At 54.1% G+C, this 19,974-nt stretch overlaps 7 protein-coding genes across 7 annotated transcripts; 3 read left to right on the top strand and 4 right to left on the bottom strand.

The window, feature by feature from the left end:
• Nucleotides 1-482: 482 nt before the first annotated feature.
• On the bottom strand, nucleotides 483-3,946 carry KVR01_001092 (uncharacterized protein; the record flags this gene model as incomplete). The annotated part of the gene is made up of 4 exons (XM_044794556.1): nucleotides 483-2,262; nucleotides 2,294-2,639; nucleotides 2,693-3,463; nucleotides 3,676-3,946. The coding sequence occupies 4 exons, from the start codon at nucleotides 3,944-3,946 to the stop codon at nucleotides 483-485; spliced, it is 3,168 nt and encodes a 1,055-aa protein (XP_044649047.1).
• Nucleotides 3,947-5,838: 1,892 nt separating this feature from the next.
• On the bottom strand, nucleotides 5,839-6,450 carry KVR01_001908 (uncharacterized protein; the record flags this gene model as incomplete). Its single annotated transcript, XM_044781689.1, has 1 exon — nucleotides 5,839-6,450. One exon carries the CDS (start codon nucleotides 6,448-6,450, stop codon nucleotides 5,839-5,841), a length of 612 nt encoding a protein of 203 aa, XP_044649863.1.
• Nucleotides 6,451-7,574: 1,124 nt separating this feature from the next.
• KVR01_001906 (uncharacterized protein) lies at nucleotides 7,575-9,259 on the top strand (the record flags this gene model as incomplete). Its single annotated transcript, XM_044782621.1, has 3 exons — nucleotides 7,575-7,772; nucleotides 7,839-8,389; nucleotides 8,464-9,259. 3 exons carry the CDS (start codon nucleotides 7,575-7,577, stop codon nucleotides 9,200-9,202), a joined length of 1,488 nt encoding a protein of 495 aa, XP_044649861.1. The 3' UTR covers nucleotides 9,203-9,259.
• Nucleotides 9,260-9,571: 312 nt separating this feature from the next.
• On the bottom strand, nucleotides 9,572-13,419 carry KVR01_001547 (imidazoleglycerol-phosphate synthase). Its single transcript, XM_044794689.1, has 2 exons — nucleotides 13,155-13,419; nucleotides 9,572-13,081 (listed from the first exon to the last, which is right to left on the bottom strand). The coding sequence occupies exons 1-2, from the start codon at nucleotides 13,275-13,277 to the stop codon at nucleotides 11,531-11,533; spliced, it is 1,674 nt and encodes a 557-aa protein (XP_044649502.1). The 5' UTR covers nucleotides 13,278-13,419; the 3' UTR covers nucleotides 9,572-11,530.
• KVR01_001466 (uncharacterized protein) lies at nucleotides 10,023-11,010 on the top strand (the record flags this gene model as incomplete). The annotated part of the gene is made up of 2 exons (XM_044785178.1): nucleotides 10,023-10,183; nucleotides 10,230-11,010. 2 exons carry the CDS (start codon nucleotides 10,023-10,025, stop codon nucleotides 11,008-11,010), a joined length of 942 nt encoding a protein of 313 aa, XP_044649421.1.
• A 186-nt stretch (nucleotides 13,420-13,605) lies between the features above and the next one.
• KVR01_001285 (uncharacterized protein) lies at nucleotides 13,606-15,186 on the top strand. The gene is made up of 2 exons (XM_044781781.1): nucleotides 13,606-13,874; nucleotides 13,931-15,186. The coding sequence occupies exons 1-2, from the start codon at nucleotides 13,719-13,721 to the stop codon at nucleotides 15,119-15,121; spliced, it is 1,347 nt and encodes a 448-aa protein (XP_044649240.1). The 5' UTR covers nucleotides 13,606-13,718; the 3' UTR covers nucleotides 15,122-15,186.
• Nucleotides 15,187-15,274: 88 nt separating this feature from the next.
• KVR01_001691 (uncharacterized protein) lies at nucleotides 15,275-18,107 on the bottom strand (the record flags this gene model as incomplete). The annotated part of the gene is made up of 4 exons (XM_044787317.1): nucleotides 15,275-16,010; nucleotides 16,081-16,738; nucleotides 16,914-17,620; nucleotides 17,682-18,107. 4 exons carry the CDS (start codon nucleotides 18,105-18,107, stop codon nucleotides 15,300-15,302), a joined length of 2,502 nt encoding a protein of 833 aa, XP_044649646.1. The 3' UTR covers nucleotides 15,275-15,299.
• Nucleotides 18,108-19,974: the final 1,867 nt, after the last annotated feature.

Here is a 19,974-nt window from a genome sequence, read left to right as displayed (position 1 = left end):
TACAGTATCGCTCGCTGCAGGTCTATCACAGCACGACACAAACTGAAAAAAAATTAAAAATTTATTAAATGCAAATGCAGAGCACATCTAGACTCACTTAGGTACTTAGTACCTACGTAGGTAATCTATCTCCCACACATGTGCCCCCCCCACAACCCCCCACCCCCCTGCTTATCGCGGCAGGCTGATAACCGCTGCTGTGCCATGTGATAGCCGACAGTGACGGCGGGATGGCGCCATGCTGACCCAGACCCAGACCCAGACCAGCCCGCCTGATGTGATGTGACTAAAAACGACACGAGACTCAACGTCTGGTAAGTCTGGGCTGCTGGGCTGCTGGGCTGCTGGGTAGGGTAGCCAGCCAAGAAACCGTTGAAGTTGTAAAAGTCAGCCCGTCAGCCCGTCAGCCCGTCAGCCTGTTGCAGGTTCGGCACCACTTCCGGCACCACAAACCACAAGCTGCTTCCACAGTATGCACGCCGTTATTCTTCTGCCCACGAGCAAGGGACCCCTCCATACCTGCGCTGTACTCGTTCCGTTTCGCTGCTGCACATGCCCTCCTGCCCCTCCTCCTCCTCCTCAGAAGCCATGAGCCGCTTGATGTATGTGTTGTCCGGCTTCAGCGCCGCATACATGTTCGGCACGACCACGACAGGTGCATTCCCAAGGCCACCTGACCTGGTAGAGAGGGCTTTGATGGCTTGTAGCTGCCGCCCTGCCACCTGCCACACGAACCGGCCCTTGCCCGAGTAGAGCTTGAACGCGAGGCTCGCCTTGACAAGCTCCCACTGGCTGAGCTCCGGGTGGACGACGCCGTCGGGGAGCAGGAACCACGACGCCCCCGGGCCTCCGGCTGCCTGTGCTGGGACCCGTGGCTTGATGTCCATCCACGCCCGGTACACCTGCCCCACCGACCCCCGGTAGTCATCCAGCCTCACCAGCTTGCTCCATTCCCCTCGGCATGCCTCCAGGTCACACCTCAGGTTCTGGTGCAGGGCGGCAAACCACTCGGGGTGTTGCTGCTCGCATACCGCTGCAAAGCGGTTCCAGTAGCCCGTGATGTCCTCGTCGGTCGTGCCGGCGTTGCTCCGCACCATGAATTCGTGCAGGTCCTTCAGTGAAGCATCGACAATGCTTCTCGCCGTGAACGAGAGAAAGTCAATGATGTGCTGCGCACCAGGGCCCACGGACCGCGACCCGTCGCTGGCTTTGTAGCGCGGCGTCGACAAGTGTCGCTTCATCCCCACCACATCATCTCGGAAGCGCCTCCATTCGTCCCGCCCGAATAGGATCCCCTGCTTCGGCTGGTCCGCGAGCTCACTCAGGAGCCAGCTCAGCTTGATGACACGCTCGTCGCTCAGGCTGTTGAGGTCATAGGCCAGCTTCTCTTTGAACGAGGTGCACGGGCCGAGGAATTTGGGCATGAGGTTGAACCAAATTGCTTTCGCCACCATCGCGTCAACGTAGCCAGTCTCCCCATAGAGCTTTCGTAAGTCCCCTAGGGTGGTGGTGTCTTTCTCTATATACGGCGAGAAATCCGGCTTTTCTGGCACATCCGAGTTCTCAAAGTTTTCCACGAGCTCGGGAAGCCAGCACACCCAGGCCTTGTCGCCGTCGTAGTCACCGCCCGAAAGCTTTGCAGCCAAGGGCATATTGCCCTTGGACGAGAAGACAATCACGTCACGGATATGCCGCAGTTCGGGCTTGAAGACTGCTCTCACTTTTTGGATGTCGCTGGGGAGGTGGGCCGGACATCGGCCGACGAGGACACCCATGCCGTCAAGGTCCGACAGCTCATCTGTGCCATCGTCGAATCTAGAAGAGAAGCAGAGATGGACTTCGTCTGGCTCGAGGACTCCTTGGAAATCGACAAGCATATAGGCGTACGTCGACTTTGGTATCTTGATATGAAGCTCGTCCTTCAGGTCATCGCCCCTGCGCTTTTGCGCTTGGAAGACCATGTCTTGTAGGAACTTGAGTCTCATAGGCTCGAAACCCCCATCAACCACGAAGCTCATCATATCTTCGGTGCTTTCGGGAAGGCCAGCTAGGAAGGGCATCCCCTGTGGCGTAATGCGGAACGAACCGCGTGGGTTGAGTCCTCGAATCCATTTCCTGAAGAGCTCTGGGTGTTGGAGGGCTTCTTTCAGATAGCAAGTTTCCTCTTCCGATCTCGTGGTTAGATTATCGACAAACGTCTGCCGCAGCGCTGCGACATCCTTTGATCTATCCTCTAATATTGGCAGGAATTGCTTGTTGAGGCTGGCGGAAACCAGGCCCATCGAGTATGAGCGTCTCCAAAGTCCTGTGAGCCTCTTCAGACATGTAGCAATTCCATTTTCTTTGTTTCGGGTACGTCTCAATCCAGTCCTCACGGCCCAGGTCCGTGGTGTCGATCATCCACATTCCCTTTGCACTGCCCAAACGGCCCTGGATTGCGGACGGGATGGATTGCAAGCCGAGAACGTCTCGTATTTTCCTCATTAGACTCGGCGAGATCCTTGCAACACCATCATTCATCACTTCAAGTTCATCAAGCGGGGAAAGGGTGTCCTTGGACTTTTCAGAAAGGATGTCCTCGGCCTTTTCACGTATTTGCGATTCTTCCAACACCACTGTAGGACTCGTTCGGCTCAAACCTGAGGTCGGGCTGTTAGTAGAGCACCTCGATAACTGACAAAGGCCCACTGACCAAGCGCAATGCGAGAGAAAAGCTTGAGATGTGACTGGTCGCAATTCTTGTCAAAGTTCAGGAGCCAATCGAGCATGGCTTCTCGCGAACAAGCCGAGCGGGCTTGGGGGCTCGTGGTCTCTGATAGATTTGACACTGTTTGGCTGGCATCGTGCAAGTCTCGTCCGCTCTCCGCAAAAAACAGAACCCTTTCGTTGAAAATGACTCTGGGAGCTTGGCCGTGTTTCAAGTCCTTGATCTCAGACTTCTCGCTCCTTTCTCTTACAAAAAAAGCTGACCAGTGGCGGTCCATGAATGGGTGAGGCTCGTTCGCAAGCCAGTCAGCTACCAAAGCCGCTGCTCCCTCCTTCCCGGCCAGCCAGGTGTCAACGGAGGGGATCCTGACCTCTAGGAATCTGTCCGAGCCGAACCGACGAAGTAGTCGAGAGCCCTGCTCGAGCTTTAGTGGATGCAGCTCCAACTGCATCGCAGGCCCCTGCCTCGACGTCGAGAGGTGCATCGTGGCCGTCAGCATCACGAGAGCGTCGCCCTCGCACTCGAAGTTGTTGTAGAGTCCACCGCGCCAAGCTACCGGGTCTGATTTCTCCGGGAAACTCTTGCCTTTGAAAGAAGGGTGATTTCTGAGCGTGCGCCACAAGGTATCCAAATCCGCTAGACGCGGGTGGTATTGCAAGTCAAGCGAGGCCACATCCACACCACAGTGCAGGGCGACCCGGGTCACCTCCCAGATAACGACGGTCGGTGCGCTAGAAATATTTCCAGGTACAATGGCTGCCGAATGGATCAGCAAAAGACATAAGCGGAGAGCCATATGAACCACCTACGCCACACCAGGCAGAGGCGATCACGCAGTGATGTGCCTCTATTGGCCCCTAGGTCGGGTGTCAAATCCGAAAGAGGCCTCAATATGTCCCGGTAATCGGGAACAGTAGAGCATGTTCTCATGGACATCGTTGTCATGGTTGTGCTAGTCTGTATGTCACTGGCACTGCTCTGGGAGGAGTCCAATTCGGCCTGACTGGGCCCGATGTCAAGCTCGCAAAACGACTCCTCCAGAGCATCGATTTCGGAAGGGGTTGGCGAGCATGATCTGTCCAACGGGGCCGAAGATTGTGGCTGATCAGAATCAATCCCCTGTGCCGGGAGTCCCGCTCCCACAAACGGCCTGTCGGTTGCGGGTCGTGTCGGCACGTCGTCGAGCGCTCTGTACGCACGGTAAGGCGAGGCGACTCTCGCCATGAAATCTGACATCATGTGAATGTAAAGAGAAGACAGTTGGGGATCAAAGTTATGTAACAGAATGGTGTAAAAACCCCTTGGTTGCACCGGCACTATTGGTTTGACCAAGATCCAAGCTGAAGCCGTTCCGAGGCCGGCTCGCTGGGCTGGTCGGCTGAGGCAGCAGAGAGCAAACACAAGCTGGAAGCTCCGGCAAGGACTGCTTCCAAGGTTAGTAGCACGTAGCAGCAACCTCGTGAATCAGGGCAGATGTTATCTCAGAATATTGAAGTGGTCATATACATTGGAAATCTGGGATGCCCGTGATGGCTGTGGCTTGCTGAGGGTGCGCTTGCCCAGAGGTCTCATGTGATGTCGGGAGGTGCTACGGCAAGGTGAGTTCACAATTTGGGGCCCCACGGAGCCCCGGAGTAAGTGAATTAAAGTACCTAGGTACGGAAAACCAAACAAGGCACACTATGCACAGAGCCGATTGAAATGAAAACATCATCCAGCGTGGAGATCTCACCTGCAGTCAAACGCTTGGTGATCCCCCAACGGCTGGTCCACTTTATTAACGAAGACGGGTTAGGGTTTCTCTGCAGCCCCCCCAAACGTCCTACCCCCGAGTTACTCTCAAGTGCTCAAGTGCTCAAGTGTCTCTTGTTGGGATGGTTATCAAACCCTTCCAGAGTGTCTAGACCAGGAATTTCCATCATTCACTTAAGAACATCACAAGAAAAAGCACCATTATAAGACCTCTCACTCTCTTCATCATCATGACTGGCATAGCAGGGTTGCTACAACAGTTTGAACATGTGGAACTTTAGAACTCATCACTTGAGCACCAAACTCACATTATTCAGCTGCTGTCTACGGGGTTTTGAACAGGTTGGATTTCATTAATCATTCACACATTATATGAACAGATATTAGTGAACAGAAATGCAGAGAATAAAAATTTAGCCCTAGTCGAGCTTCTCAGCCATGACTTGACATGTATTAACGTGTAGAGAGGGCAGCCAGCCATGGCTATCTGAAAGCATGGACTTTTGTATCTCACAGTGCCATGAGGCATTGGTGTACATCAACATGAGATACCTAGGTGGTGACTGGAATCAGCGCCAGGTCTATGACACTCTTCCATAGACCTATCAGCATTGCCGCATTTGAATGTGATTATGTGTGGTTTCGCTTCTATTCTGTATACTTCCGAGGACATACATGGCGCCTTCATACGGTGCTCGTGCAATAATGAACTCATAATCTTGAACTACCTACCTATGCTGTGAGAGTAGACACTTATGTAATCCGCTCAGTCACAACATGGCCAGACTTTAGGACTGGAAGGAGACATCTGGAGGGGGCTTTTGGGTGGCCAAGTCTCGGCCTAGTACATCTACTTGGTTGGCTTTGATATTGATGACGACTCGGAGTGTTTTTCTTTTAATTAGCATGTTCAGTGCACAGATTGGTGTTAAGTTGTGGGTGGCTCGGTATGTATATACCTACTTAAGTAATTAGGTAGTGGCGGTCTCGTAGTGAGGGTGCTCAGAGAAAGATAGACTTCCTCCTCACCTACCTACTTGGTAGGTACCTAGGTAATTAGGTATCAATGAATTCCAGTGCTGGGCCCTACCACTATACTCACGACCCTTATTTCTGACACTTGGTTCGGAATTTCCAATAGCTCGCGATGTCTTCAGTAAAACACAAAATCATCTCATAAATGACTTCCATTTACTTCGAAAGATCTGATGAGAAACAGCGTTTGTGGAGGTCTCTTGTTTGTAAATATTGATGCAATATCTGGTCAGACAAAGTTCCACACATGATGGCCCGATCCCGAGGTCCCCTTCTTTTCCCCTTCCCTCGACGTTTACATACGGGGAAAACAAAAACCTTCAATCCGCATCCAAAATCCCACTTCAGTTATCATTGTTATCAGTGAACACGACCAACAAGTCCTTGTTTCCACCAGGAGTCGCACTGCTCTGCTTGTTGTCCTCCTCGTTTCCCTTGTCGTCCTTCCACGCCCCGACTCCAACGTAAACGCCGTGAGCAAAGGTCCTCACCCAGTCCTCAAGTCCTCGGTCGTTCTTGGGTGCATCGATGCGCGAGACCTTCCCCTTGGAGTCAAGGTGCACGAATCGCTGCAGCGACTTCTTCTTGTCGGCGGACAGCTTCTGCCACGCCGCGTTACAGTCCTGCATGAAGGTTGCATCGCCCTTGCGCGTGCTGGGTGCGCCCTTTTGCTCGATCGTCAGATTTCCGCCGCCTCCGACGATGTAGCTGATGTCGTAGTATTGGTTCTTGCCCTCTGGAAAGCCGTTGAAGGTGACCTCGGCCTGCTCGCCCTCGTGGCCCCCGTGGGTGGCGATGATGGCACCGGAGACCTGCTTCTTGTCCGGGCTCTTGACGGTCGCGGTGCCGCCGTTGCCTTTGACATTGATGGTCCCCGGGTTGTTGCCGCCCTGGAAGCCATGGACCAGGAAGGTTTGGGAGTGGGAAGAGTTGTTCTTGACGGTGATGGTCGGCATCGTGCACAGGTCTCAGATGAAAATAAATGGATGAAATGTATATGTAAAAGTAGCTGAATCAAAATAAGTCCAGATGCAGAAGTTTGAAGTAAACAATCTAAATATACTGAATTTGTTAGAATGGTCTAATAGTGATCTCCTTCTACTGAAAACTGCTGAGACCTGTATTATTTATATCATTTCTTCACAGCCAAATAGCACTCTTCAATTTTCCTCAAGCTCAGCCTCTGGCCTACAACTAGGACCATAAAATGTTGAGGAAGCTTACCTCAGTATTTGAGGATCACGAGGCGAGACTATAGTCACATTGCCAATCCTTTCGCCGCAGACTATGGCAGAAGGAACTTTGTGCTTCACATACTCAGACAATACGCCTATACACCTGTGCCGAAGCGGCCGCGAATCTAGCTGCCCCCAATTTACTCAGCAAAGTCATAAGCCCTTGCCCTGACAAGGAGAATGTGATAGTTCCGAGATACTGAGGTAGGTTAGAGGCGGCTAAGATGACAGCAGGATCACGGAAGGCGGCAAGCGTAGAGTTTGACGCCCACTTGCTTATTCGGTGTGCAGCGGCCACCTCGGTGTCAGAATATATTGTGCATCTATCGAGCTTACATCAGACCCAGACCTATTCACCAGCCTTGTCATGTTGCGCCAGCTGACCAGTCACAGCCACGAAACCGTGAGATGGCCACTGGACCCAACCAATTTGAGACCTCATGACAAGGACGGCTTGCTTGAGTCTCTCGCTGCACGAAGGATCAGCCATGAGTACTTCTGCTTCCAGGGTAATTGAATCAACGAGTCTGCGCTTTTGCCGCAATGAGGCAGCCATCTCATCGCGAAGGATTATCACATGAGCCGGCTGATGATGCCGATGGTTACAATGTGTTTTGGATTTGAATTGGAAAGTCCATGAGTGCCCATGCTGAAATTGTGGTTTGTGAGAGGCGAAGCCCATTAATATAAAGGACAGCTCCTCCGATGTCCACGTCGTTAAACAACTCGAGATCTTTATTCAGAGATCACATCGATAACAAATATTTAGCAACCTGTAAACAGTCTCAACACCAACAAACAGCACCTTTCCAGTCCTTCTACATTCCATCTTCTCTTTTACAACAATGGCACCCTCCAAGCGCGGTCTCGGTTGGCCATTTGACAACGAAGCTGGCGCGTTCAAGCCCTACGACGCGGCCGTCAAGGACCACAGCCTCACATGGCTCTTCAACTGGGAGATGTGGAAGCCCCAAGGCTTCCCAGCCGGGCTGACCTATGTTCCCCAGGTACGCACAGCTGCCGAAGCTGGCAAGATCGACCAGGTAATTACGCCCTGTTTCCCACCTATCTACCTGCATGGCACCCAATAAAAATTAATGTTATTTTAGTTCTTGGGCGGTCTTGGAAAGGTCAGCCACTTCATCGGTTTCAACGAGCCGGACCACCCCGGACAGGCAAACATGTCTGTCGGCCAGGCCGTGAAGCTGTGGAAGCAGCATGTCCTGCCGGCCAAGAAGAAGTATGGGTTCAAGCTGGGCTCGCCAGCCATGACCAACTCCCCAGCCGGCAAAAAGTGGCTGCAGGACTTCCTCAAGCAGCTCGGCGGGGACGCCCAGGTCGACTTCATCGTGGTCCACTGGTACGGGCTGGATGTCAACAACCTAAAGCAGTTCATTGAGGACATGCACAAGACTTTCAACAAGCCAATCTGGCTGAACGAGTTCGCCTGCACAACCTTTGGCGGCAAGGTGCCAAGCCAGCAGGATGTTGAGAAGTTTGAGCGTGAGGCGCTCAAGTACCTCGACGGGAAGGCATTTGTCGAGAAGTATGCTTGGTTTGGGGCGGCCACGCACAACAGCAGCATGGGTGGCGTGGCACTTGTGAACAAGCTGGCCAACAATGGGAACCTGACTTCTGTGGGAAAGATTTACTGTGCCAAGTAGGTAGTTTCTGCATTCTGTACCTTGCGGCATGATCAATAGTATTAGAGCTTTTTTTACTGAGACGAGACAGACCCGCGAGCCAGGCCTCTGTCATGATGGCATCTGTAGAAACAGCTTCTGAGCCGGCGACCGAGGAACCTGTTGCTGAGGAACCCGTTGCTACTGAGGAAGCCTCAGCCTCAGCCTCACAGGCCGAGGGATTCCCACAAATCCAGTTGAACATCATGTCCAGGGCGGTGGCAGCCCCGGCCAAGCCCGGCATCCAGCTGACCAACAAGAGCAAGAAGGAAGAGACATATCAGTTCTTCAACAACTACTGGAACGGCAACGGGGAGGCAGGTGCCAACTTTGACAAGCCGGAAAAGCCAACCAAGCTGAAGGCGGGTGCGTCGACCTTTGTGGAGCTCCCGGAGTCGTTCAAGGGCCGGGTGCAGCGCGGCAAGCTCATCCCGGCGACGTGGGTCGAGTTCCAGCTGTCTGCTAGCAACGACCACAAGGCATGGGGCAACATCAGCCTGCAGCAGGGCTACGACGGCCCTGCGATGATCCGGTCGACGGACGGGACCAACAACTCGATCGGCTTCACCAACGACATCCTGCCAGGGGCGCCCAAGGCGGCGAGGCAGAAGAGGTCCGACGGCAAGGAGTGCCTTGCCAGCACGATGGGCAACTGGATGGGAGGTCCCAACCAGGCGGCCATTGACTACGAGAACAAGGTCGTCGGGCAGAAGAAGGCGTACATTACCGGTGGGTCGGGGACAGTTGTTGTGAACTCCAAGAACAAGAGGCTGGCTGTCGAGTTCTATTAATAGAGCAATTTTGTGTTGGTTATGAGGATGGAATGATATTGGTAGATTGGTAGATTGGTAGATCGAAACCCGAGACATCATTTGAAGACCACAATACGTACCTGGACATAGACCTGCACAAGTAAGTAATCAAGTGCGTTGTGGTGTTGGCAGTGCTGTCAATTCGAAACTGCAACGCCGCCCGCCAGCCAATCAATGCGACACGGGTGTGGCTGTCCCTTCGTGTTTTAGGCGGGTCAATCGTGCGTGGCCATGCTGTTGGCCTTGCTGCCTTAGAATTAGGGGGCCTTGGGGGCCTTGGGGGCCTTTTTGGGGGCGTCCCCCCGGGTGAGCCAAGGTCTAGTGGTAGTGTGCTGGCCAGACAAACGAGAGTTGATCAGAATGACTCGAAATTTCCAGACGCAAGCCTGACGCTAGCCAAGACTCCACACCCAATTTGTGGACCGCCTCGCCTGTTTTTCTCCTTGTCGACCCTCGCTCCCGCCTCCTCTTTATCAACCCCGACCTCTCCGTCTCCCTCGTCGACTTCGATCGATTCAGCCTCATTCATCAGCCAACCAACCAATCCGTCAACCTGAAAGTACCATCTCCTGCTCGCCCGTCTCCACCTGTTCGCGCAAAAGCAGCCATCGACATCCTAACCAACACCATCAATCAATCACACACCACCTGCAGCTCCACCTGACTAGGTCAATCAATCAATCAATCAATCAATCAACCAGATCCTCGACCACTTTGCCGTCGTCGCGCCCTGCGAATTCCCAACCAACCAACAATCCAACCCATCTCCAAGCGAAATCCCCCACGGTGGCATATCACAATGGCGCCCATGAAAACTTTAAATTCCAATCAGTCGAGTAGTAATTACGGCGAGGACATGGCCCGCCAGGCCAACGTTCTCGCCTCCTGCTACGTCGTCGACGCCGCCGGCTCGCTCAAGGGCCTCCACTACTGCACTACCCTGGCTGCAGGGGCCGAGTGGTATTCCTGAGGTCCCCATCTCAGGATTACCCTCCCCGCCGTCAAGTCCCCCCCTCGCCGCAATCACCTCGTCAAACGAGCTCGCCCTGACGCCCAAGCCTGCCAAGCGTCAGTCCACGGCATCCAACAGCGAGTCTCGTCGCCGACGAGGGGGGGCAACACTTCGCATCAGGGAAGAATGTGAGAGATTCTTTTGTGAGACCATGGCGACCGCTTTCTTCGGTGAGAGGAACGGTCACTCAGCGGTCTCCGGCCTGACGGGTGTTTTTCAACAACACGATCACTCAGCAAACAATAGCACCGGCACCACTGACGCCAACCGGCGCCCATCCGCTGGGAGCAGCGCTGCTTCCATTGACTCGGGATACTTTGGCTCCTACACCAGCAACGCCCATCCCGACCAGCGCCAGCAGCTCACGCCTCCGTGTGATGGACCCGAAATCATGTGCGGCAGTGGTCCTGCAAACAGCAACATCGAGGTCACCTCGTGGATGGAGATATGGGACTACCAGGGCGGTGCTAGCTTCCGCGCCTTCACGGCGGAGGACTACGCCCGTGGCGAGAGGACCCTGTTCACCTTCTTCGACGCCGGTGTCGTCGGCCGCGATCTGAAAGACGCTCTCGTGGCGCTGATGGAGCTGGCCGAGTCGCCTTTGGGCTGCTCACAGTTGGTCATCTGCATCGACCGGTCCATCGAGACTGACGAGGCCAAGACGCTGACAAAGGGCCTGCGGTGGGCGGGCCTCGAGCTCATGACACTCGACCAGTGGGCGGGAGCTGTCGATGTGACGAGCAAGGAATGGGTGTTCATGGGCACGGAAGTGTAGGATATGGACCAGCAGCCTTCTTTTCGACATCCAACACTCTCGTTATTTGGCAATCTGCCTTTGAGTCCTGGGAACGGTCTTTTGGTTTGGAGTGTTGGGTCGCGTTGATTTCCTTGTCTGTGTTGTCTTTGTGGGATCGTTCGATTGTCTCTGTTCAGGTGATCTCTTAAAAGCGTTCTGAAAAAAGGAAGACTTTGAAACAATGTGGAAGGAAAATCCGTCGTGATTACGGCAAGAACATGGATTACAAGCACAGCACCAGGAGCACGGGAGTACATAACAGCATCCTACCTTTTCGACCATCAAGTTATAAGCACAAAAGGTGCAACAGATTTTAGTCAACAAGAATGGCGATGCGGTTGCAAAACCAATACTTTGGGTAGATGCTGACGCAATTCTATCGGTTCTAATTTCTCTTGAAGCCAAGTTTCGTAGACGGCGTAACGCGACATTATAGCACGTATAGCACGCTTCCTGATCATCCCCCGTCGCGAATGCCGAAATGGTCCACGGCAGCATATCAAAATTCTCCCTCGAATGCCCTAGCGGTTAGGCCCTTCTTGCCCAGGTATTCCTTGACGTCCCTAACCGTGTACTCGCCACGGTGGAACATGCCCGCTCCGAGCGCCGCGTCCGTGGTCGTCTCGGCGAATACCTCCTCGAAGTGACCCGGGTTGCCGGCGCCAGAGGAGGCGATGACGGGGATCTTGACGGCTCCCTTGACCTGGCGAATCAGCTCCAGGTCGAAGCCGCTGTTGGTGCCGTCGCGGTCGATGCAGTTGAGCAGCAGCTCGCCGCAGCCCATGGCCTCGACCGCCTGGGCCAGCTGGACGACATCCAGGTCCCGCGTCTCGCGCCCGCCCTTGATGGTGCACGCGTAGTAGCAGTACTCCTCCCCGCCGTTTGGGCCGGGGAACTTGGTCTTGATGGTGTGGTGAGCGCCCGCCGCCTCCGGAGAGGCCACGTAGACCCTCTTGGGGTCGATGGACACCACCACTGCCTGGTTGCCGTAGGCGCGCGAGATCTGCTCGATCGCCGTGGTGCCCGACAGCTTGCAGCCGGCGGCATAGTACTCCTCCGCGGCGGTCACGGCGTCCGACCCGATGCTCACCTTGTCGGCGCCGCTGCGGAAGTACATGCTCGCGATGTCGAGCGCCGACACCTTCCTCCCGTCGAGCGGGTCGACCGTGTCCCGGATCCCGCCGCCGATGGTAAGCGGCACAAACACGGTTTGCGAGGTGAGCCGCAGAATCTCCAGCATGGGCAGGTCCTTGAGCGGCAGGTCCCGGAAGGACGTGATGTTCAGGAAGGTCACCTCGTCGGCACCCTGCTCGTAGTACTTCTTGGCCATGTCGACTGGCTTTCCCAGGTTGCGGACGCCACGGTCGGCGTCCTTCTCGCGCACGTCGTATTGGTCGCCCTTTGTGACGACGAGGTCGCCCGAATCATTTGTCCGTACATCGAGACACGCGATTACCCGCCTGGTAAGGCCTGGCTGTGTAACTGCTCCCCCACTGGACTGTGTCGACGCCGTGGCCTCAGGCTGTACCTGACCCAAGATTTTCGCACCCTCCCCGGTGAGGAAAGACCTGATGACCCTCAGTCCTGCGACACCGCTCTTCTCGGGGTGGAACTGAGTGACGAGAATGTTGCCCTTGGCGACGGCACCGACAAACGTCTCGCTTCCATAGCCTGCCGTGGCCACAGTCCATCCCTGGCCCTCCAGGTCTCCCTTCTTGTACGGACATCGGTAGCTGTGGACATAGTAGTACTTGGATCCGGGCCTCAGGTCGTAAAGCGACACGCCGCCCTCGACGACAGCATCGTTCCAGCCAATGTGCGGGACTGCCTTGTCACTGTCGTCAAAGCGGGAGAGCGAAGAGGCGATAAAGCCCAACCCGGGGCACTGGGAATCCTCGGAAGATCCAGAGAACAGAGCCTGCATGCCAACACAGATGCCCATGAAGGGCTTGCCGGCCTCGATGTGGGCTTTTATGGCGGGGAGGAAACCCGCCGAAGACAGCTGTGAAAGGCAGTGGCCAAAGTGGCCGACGCCGGGGAGGATGAGTTTCTGAGGGCATTGTGTAAGCAAGGAAGGGCGCATCAAGTGTGACTTTTTCCGGGCTGGGAGCTGCATTACATACATCCGCATTCTTGACCTCTTCGGGAGTCTTGACCCAGGCGACGTCGTAGCCAACCTTCTCGATGGCGTTGACGAGACTTCGCACGTTCCCCGCGACGTAGTCTAGCAGGTGAACCGTAGGCATATTTGCAATTGCAATTGTGTGATCACAAATGCCTCATGTGAGAAGGAGTGTGTCCGAAGGTGACTAGAAGACCACCGGGCAAAGCGAGTGTGACTCAACCTCACAAGACTCATCCCATTTTCGTGGTGGAATTTCTGAGCCGTTATCGTCACTTGGAGGGGCCATCTACATACAGTGCTGCAGGGGCCGAGGGGCCGATTGCCACAGGGGTCTCTAGGGGGCCCTTGCCCCGCGGTCATGGGCGTTCTGCCGCCTACCACCGCCAAAACTCGGGCAGCTTGGAGGGACGCCGAGCTCCAAGCTCCGTGACAACTCCGCAACTGCGCAAGCACGCCGAGGCTGGGTCAAAACGCTTCCACCACGAACACGCTCCACGACCCCAATGCGCCCACCGGCGTCGCAACACATTGCTTGACTTTTGAATGAGTCTCACGATAAAGAATGGTTCGGGTAGTCAATGAGCCGGCTGCTAAGCAGCCGGTCGACTGGCCGGGCACATACCCCGAGAGCTCTGCCTCTTTTCCTCTGGCCAAGTCGTCCAGGCCAGTGGACGATGAGGACGAGTGGGAATTCGAGTACTCCACCACCGAGGTAGAGGTAGATATTGTCTTTTATCTCTGAGCACAACACCCAATAGCTGACGCCCAGGACAGACATACTATGTAACCATGGACCTGTCGCATCCGGGCATGTTCGAGAAGGTCAAGGACACATTTCATTCGCAGAACCGAGGCGGCTACAGGCAATGGTTCAACCCTGTCTACGCAGACCCCAACAAGAATACACGACTTCGTCCTACTAAGACCAACGCAATCTTGCTTGCGGACGAGGAGGACAAGGATGACGAGGATCTCGTGCCAAGAGAAGACGAGGACGCAGAGATCGAGACCCACGACGATAAAGGGAATCGACAAGAAAACGATATCATGGAAGCGAACGGGAACGAAACGGTCGACGAAAATGCCGGAGACATGATCGATCCTCGACTAAGAGGGGCGATGCAACCCCCTGCGCGGGTATCTCCAAAACCAGTAGAAATGCCTGACGAGATCACACAGGCCCTGCCAAGCAAGAAGCTGAAGAGTGTCGGGGAGATCCAAGTGCTTGATCTGCACTCTGACAGCCCGATCATATCCTACAAGGGAAGGATCTTCTCGGGCAGCTGGGCCAGCAACATTGGTACCGAGCTCATCTTCGGCGCGCACGAAGAGGTCGCGGATCGTGGCTTGCCGTACCTGCGCAGCCTCCCCGGCGATGTCGACCTCATGGCCGCCTCCTCGGCTCGCATTCTCACCACACCTGCGGACCTCAAACCCAAGAATCCCACTGCCGTGGCGCAGCCAACGCGCCGGCAGGTCCCCGACCGGTACAGAAAGCTGCGCAAGGAGTCAGGCGTCATAATTCCGGTCGCTTTCGACAAGCACGGGTTCAGAAAGCCACAGGCCAGGTTCCTGGAGAACATAATGGCCATCAAGCGGAAGAGGGGCGAGAAGGACGAGGTGACGACTATGACGAGGGATACTACGAGGTACTTTGTGGATGCGGAGGACGACCCGGAGGAGGCCTCGCTGCAAAAGAAGAGACTGAGGGACAGGAGGAGACAGCTGAGGCTGATGGAGGAGAGAGCCGCCGTGCCAAAGGAGAAGAGGAAGCCGCGTGGGAACCGTTGGACAAATAGGGACCAGCCGACGGTCAGGTTTGGGGAGAAGGATGTGATTCAGGACGACGACGATTTCAGAGAGCTTTCCACCAAAACGCCAGGTGTTTGGGACGATTTGGAGGGCGACGGCGGAGATGATGGAGATGAGCCTGAGGACTCGGCCATGGAAGAAGACCGAGGCTGAAACAGTCTCGGGCGGCCACACAATTAACCAATAGTTACCAAATGATACCCATTTTTCTTGTTCAACTATATGTTGCCATTTGCCAAGCCTGTTTTTGCGAGGACTAAATTCATACAACCCATAATTTGGCTGTCTCTAATAAGCATTCGGGCCCAACCATGCCGTTCGGGTCTGATCATCAGCGCGTGGAGCCCGCCACGCCATTGCCGACAACGCTCGAACTAATTTGACTTTCGGGATGTCCCCCAGGGACTGTATCGAGACCGTGCTGGTGTGTACGCTGGGGGTGGCTCTGGTCGTGGGGTGACGAGGGCTCAGTCAGCGGGGATGGCAGCCAAGATTGTGTATCCTGGCCTGTACTGCCTGTATGGCCGTCCACTGCTGGTGGCTGAGTGGGACGCACTGGAGAGCTATCAACATCTAGACCCGTGACAGTGTTGAAAGTCAGGGTCTTTTGGCGGCTGTAGGTACTGAGCGTCAGGTCGGAGTCCTTAGGAACCAGCGTCCCATTAGGAGACACAAAGTGATGCAGGGCGCTCAAGCCTAAGGAATCCTTGTCTTCTGTGCTCTGCTCAAGTCTGGGGTGATCCAAGTCACTAATATCCAGGCTCGACAGAGAAATGCCGGGCTTGGTGGTGGGGACCCAGTTCGTACAGCGCGACCATTCTCCGCTTGTTCCGTTCGCCTGTTCATGGGCAAGTCGTTGCAGTTGAAGGGTGTCATTCGTGGTCCATTCCAGATAGGCATATTGCTTGTACTTCCGGTGACGGTGTAGACAAGCCAGAATCGGCTCAAGTGAATAAGAGGCAGCAAGCACGAGAACCCCGAGTATGTATGTGAACATGATGCCAAAGAAGCTGAAAGAGGAATAACGCGTCGTGCGTATTTTCTGATGAGTGAAAGTCAGCGGTTTCCTACCTAGGTATAGAATACTTATGGTAAAGGGGTGGAGTACGTGCCTGATTCACACACATTCTCCGAGCAGCATCCGTGTCGGGCTCGTCACTACCGATTCCTGTATCTGCAACCATCAACCCGGACACGGTCTCCAGAATATTCGACTGCATCATGTTGAGATATACGGCGAACCAGTTGCCGACATCAAGTTGCCACTCATTGTCAGGGAGTCGACCCTGGTATCCAACGATCAGACTCAACTTGGACAGCAACGCATTGCCTTGCAATTGTTGCAGCAGAGCAGCTTCTCCGGCGCCGTCAATGTACAAAGACCAGGTGAGCCACTGTAGGCGATCCGCCGCCTCGGTATCCGACGCGATAGCCTGTAGAGCCCCATATTTGGCATCGTAATAGCTTGCCAGCGGGCCACAGTTTGATGTGTTGCCATGACAGAACTGCCATTGAGTAGCACAACCGAGGGGAGAAGCAGACTCAGCTGGGCGATACATAGAAGAATTTTGCGCACCAAAGCCGAGTGTGCCAAAAGGCTCTGTGGCCCTGTACCATTCATCATAGAAAGGTTCCGTAAAGAAGACGCCGTGCCCGGACAGGAACACCACGAAAATGTCGGCATCTGTGCGGGCGAGCTCATTGTTGGGCAGGAAGCTACTGGCCGGGTCGGTGCTGAGGGTGGCATTTTGAGTTCCAGCAAAGAATGATCTGCATCAATCAGTATTAGACATTCGAGGACAAGTAGATGCTCTATAACTACAGAGACAATTGGCTGTGTCAAAATGTTACCAACGCTTGGCGACTGAGCATGGATGAACGCACGCTGGGTTGATTCGCGGATGCGTTCAGGGTCAAGAACGAAAATAGAAGAGAGGAAGCTCACCGTATGTTGTATTGTTGTTCGAGCATTTGCCTGTCACTGGACCTTTCATACTGCTTTTCGATATTCTCGACCTCGTATGTGTAGTTCCAATCCGGTTTAACCATCCCAGACTGGCCGCTGCCAACCAATTGATAGCCATAGTTATACCGAGTAAAGTTTCCATTCGGGGAATTGTAGCCCTCCGTCACAAGCGGCGCGCATTGTAACTTTCTCCTGAAGAATATCCTCTCGTCGGGTGGTGCATTGATTCCGAGGTGAGTGTGACTGTCAATGAAACCAGTGTCTAATTCGATATTGGATGAATCTTTACGGCATATCGTGTTGTTGAATGGACACGGTGCTGCTGTGTTGATATAGCCCGGAAGTCTCTGTGTGACGAAATAGTTGCAATCTGTAAGCCCCGTGCTATTCTGAGAATAGCATTGTTGAACATAGTTGCTCGCAGTATAGAAGAACTTGGCCACTGTCTTTTGCCATGCGACTTGTTCCTGCAGACTCGTGACATCAGGCAGCACGGCGCATTTGTCACCTTTGAGGAGCACAGAACCACCGTGACTATCACTGCCGAGCTGGATCTGAGACGAAAAACCTCCGGCTAGTGTGAATGCAACTGTGCAGAAGATAGCCAGCAACAACCCCAGAGCTGTTCGCCTCATCGCCTTTACACTCGAGGTACGCCACGCACTCAGCAGTGCGAGGAACGCCAGCTGTGAATCAGAGGTCAGCACCACATTTCAGTGACATACAAATAAGGAAGTTTTGGCTCACGATCCCAGAATCGGACGACCCAGAATTCCGCAGCACAGCTTGGCGTTGGTGGTGCAATGCATCACGCGGTTGTGCGGAGGAGTATAACTGGTGAAGGACGAGACAAGCGATACGCCAGAACCGGGAGCCAACGAAGACCACAAAAGAAGCAGTAAAGGCGATCAACAAATTTGCCTGCGTGCGGGTGAGAGTCAAGGTTGAACCAAGGACGCGGCCTCGAGACCAATCGGTCCAGACACCCAGGTGAACCTTGAATTGCAAAGTGAGGTCATGACTCCCGTCTGCCCAAGCCAGCGCTGGTGGATGGTCCATATCCTTGGTGAAAGTTTGTGGTTTGAACAAGATTGGCTTTGGGACGATAGAATAGGCCCACCTGTCTGCTACGGCTCTAGATAGACCGGCCAGCAGGCATGTCAGGCATCGCATCTAATATATAAGGCCGTCTTAAGCATACTTAGATAATTATACTGCAATAGACACAATCGACACCATACTCATACAAAGGTACCACCCCCAATCTTTTCGAGGCTACCCACAGAAGCTCCAAGTCCAGCTCGAGTTCAGCTCCTGCGCTCCTCCGCAGATCACAGAGGAAGGATATGCTTATGTGTGCCTGCATAAGTTACACGCTAAGGTGTCGATTGGCCCCAAACACGCTCGCTAGGTATGCGGTCAGCACCTTAGCAGGCTCCTTTTATGCTTCGATCCACATATTCATCCATCCATGACGGTGTATGGACCTACAGATGCCCGCAAGATACCGCCATCTGGTTGAATGCCGACATCGACGACCTCAGCTCGTCTTGGCCGCTGGCCCGGGTGAAGGAGACAACAGCATTGGTGCGAATAGCTTCAGCTCTTGGCCTCTTCCGTAGAGAATGGGATGTGCCAGCACGGCACAAACTTGAGTGCCTAGCTACTGCTGTAGCTCGAGCGTGGCGACCAAAAGACCAAAATATCTAACCCAGCCGGATTGGTTGCGAGTAGAGGTATGTAAGCGCCATACTAGTAACGTCACAAACGCGTGCTCTTGGCCATAGACTGCACCAGCTTCTGCGGAGGGCAAAGAAACCCGAGCATATGCAAGCATATAAATGATCTCTGACCTTCCTATCTCATCCAAGGTGCTGACTGTGGGTGGGACTGAGAGTAGCAAGCCCAAAATCCATTAGACCAAGACAGTCCCCGGTATTGGTGGAACGGTGTTTGGTTCGCCACTCTGTTATTTATATCCTTTTTTTTTCTTTTCAAATTGATACGGAACTATGAGTCTTAAAATGTATCGTTTCAAATCTGAGAAGCTGTTGAGAGTTGAGAGTGTATGCGTTTTTTGTCTTTTGTTTTTTTTGCCAAGATTCTTAACCGTCCTTTTCAGGACGAATTGTCAAATTTCTAATGATTGACGGAGCAACTGATCATGGAGTGGTGTCGAATAATTCTCTTAAGTGGCTTCGATGCCTGGATGGTGACCACACTGATTCTAGTCTGCGATCTTGGTAATCAACTAGGTATCTGAGTATGCACTGCCAAGCATTTAGCAATGTGAGGATGGACCTAAAAAGCCCACTGTTCCGATCCAGCTCTATTCAGTCGCTGTATTGTTTTGAGTGTAGCTGCAGCTTGGTCAATAAAGATGGTCAACTCAAACTCGCTACCAGGAGGGTGATTTGGTCTTTTGGCAAGTCAGAGAAACACGGCACGGTTGCCGCGATGGGAAAGGGGGTGATCGAGACCACCTAAGCACCTGTGGACCTCTGACAACATAGCCCGAGAAGATGGAAGAGGGCTGAGCTGGCATTCGAAGGCCAGTGAGCGCACAATAGATGTCACCACATGCTCAATATTTATTGTCTCGAACGTGATGAAAAAAGCCGGCGACTCTTGGTGGTGAAAAAAGCCGGCGACTCTTGGTGGTGGCACTGCTGTGCCGGCAGCTACTTTAGTACGAGTACGCAGTAGCTACCTAGGTACGTAGGGGCCTAGATATGTGCGGGTACCGTGCAAGTCTGCTGACGGCTTTGGTCAGGGGAGCCCCGCCGCCCGCCCCGTCGGTTTCCACGGCTATGATGTCTCTTGTACCCGCCCGCCCCGCACCCGCCACATGGGAGAGTCAGTAACCCGTACTTTCCCATGCTGACAGGCTGAGTGATCATGCAGCAATGCGCACGCCCCGTTCCGATCCAGAGCCCGTGCTGGTGGTGCCCAGACAGCCCACCCGCCCCTCCCTCCAACCTTGGAAGCCGAGCGATCAAGCGTCAGGGTCCAATGCCCACTTGCACTTGCACTCGTGCCA

The sequence above is a fragment of the Diaporthe batatas genome (genome assembly GCF_019321695.1).
Source record: "Diaporthe batatas strain CRI 302-4 chromosome Unknown Contig00002, whole genome shotgun sequence".
Lineage (NCBI taxonomy): Eukaryota > Fungi > Ascomycota > Sordariomycetes > Diaporthales > Diaporthaceae > Diaporthe > Diaporthe batatas.
Note: the sequence above shows the minus strand (reverse complement) of the source record. Positions and strands in the feature narration are given on the sequence as shown.

Coding starts and splice junctions, on each gene's coding strand:
- KVR01_001547 (XM_044794689.1), bottom strand. CDS start 13,277: ATGCCTACGGTTCACCTGCTAGACTACGTCGCGGGGAACGTGCGAAGT. Junction 13,082..13,154: donor AAGAGGTCAAGAATGCGGAT/GTATGTAATGCA, acceptor CAATGCCCTCAG/AAACTCATCCTCCCCGGCGT.
- KVR01_001285 (XM_044781781.1), top strand. CDS start 13,719: ATGGTTCGGGTAGTCAATGAGCCGGCTGCTAAGCAGCCGGTCGACTGG. Junction 13,875..13,930: donor ACTCCACCACCGAGGTAGAG/GTAGATATTGTC, acceptor CGCCCAGGACAG/ACATACTATGTAACCATGGA.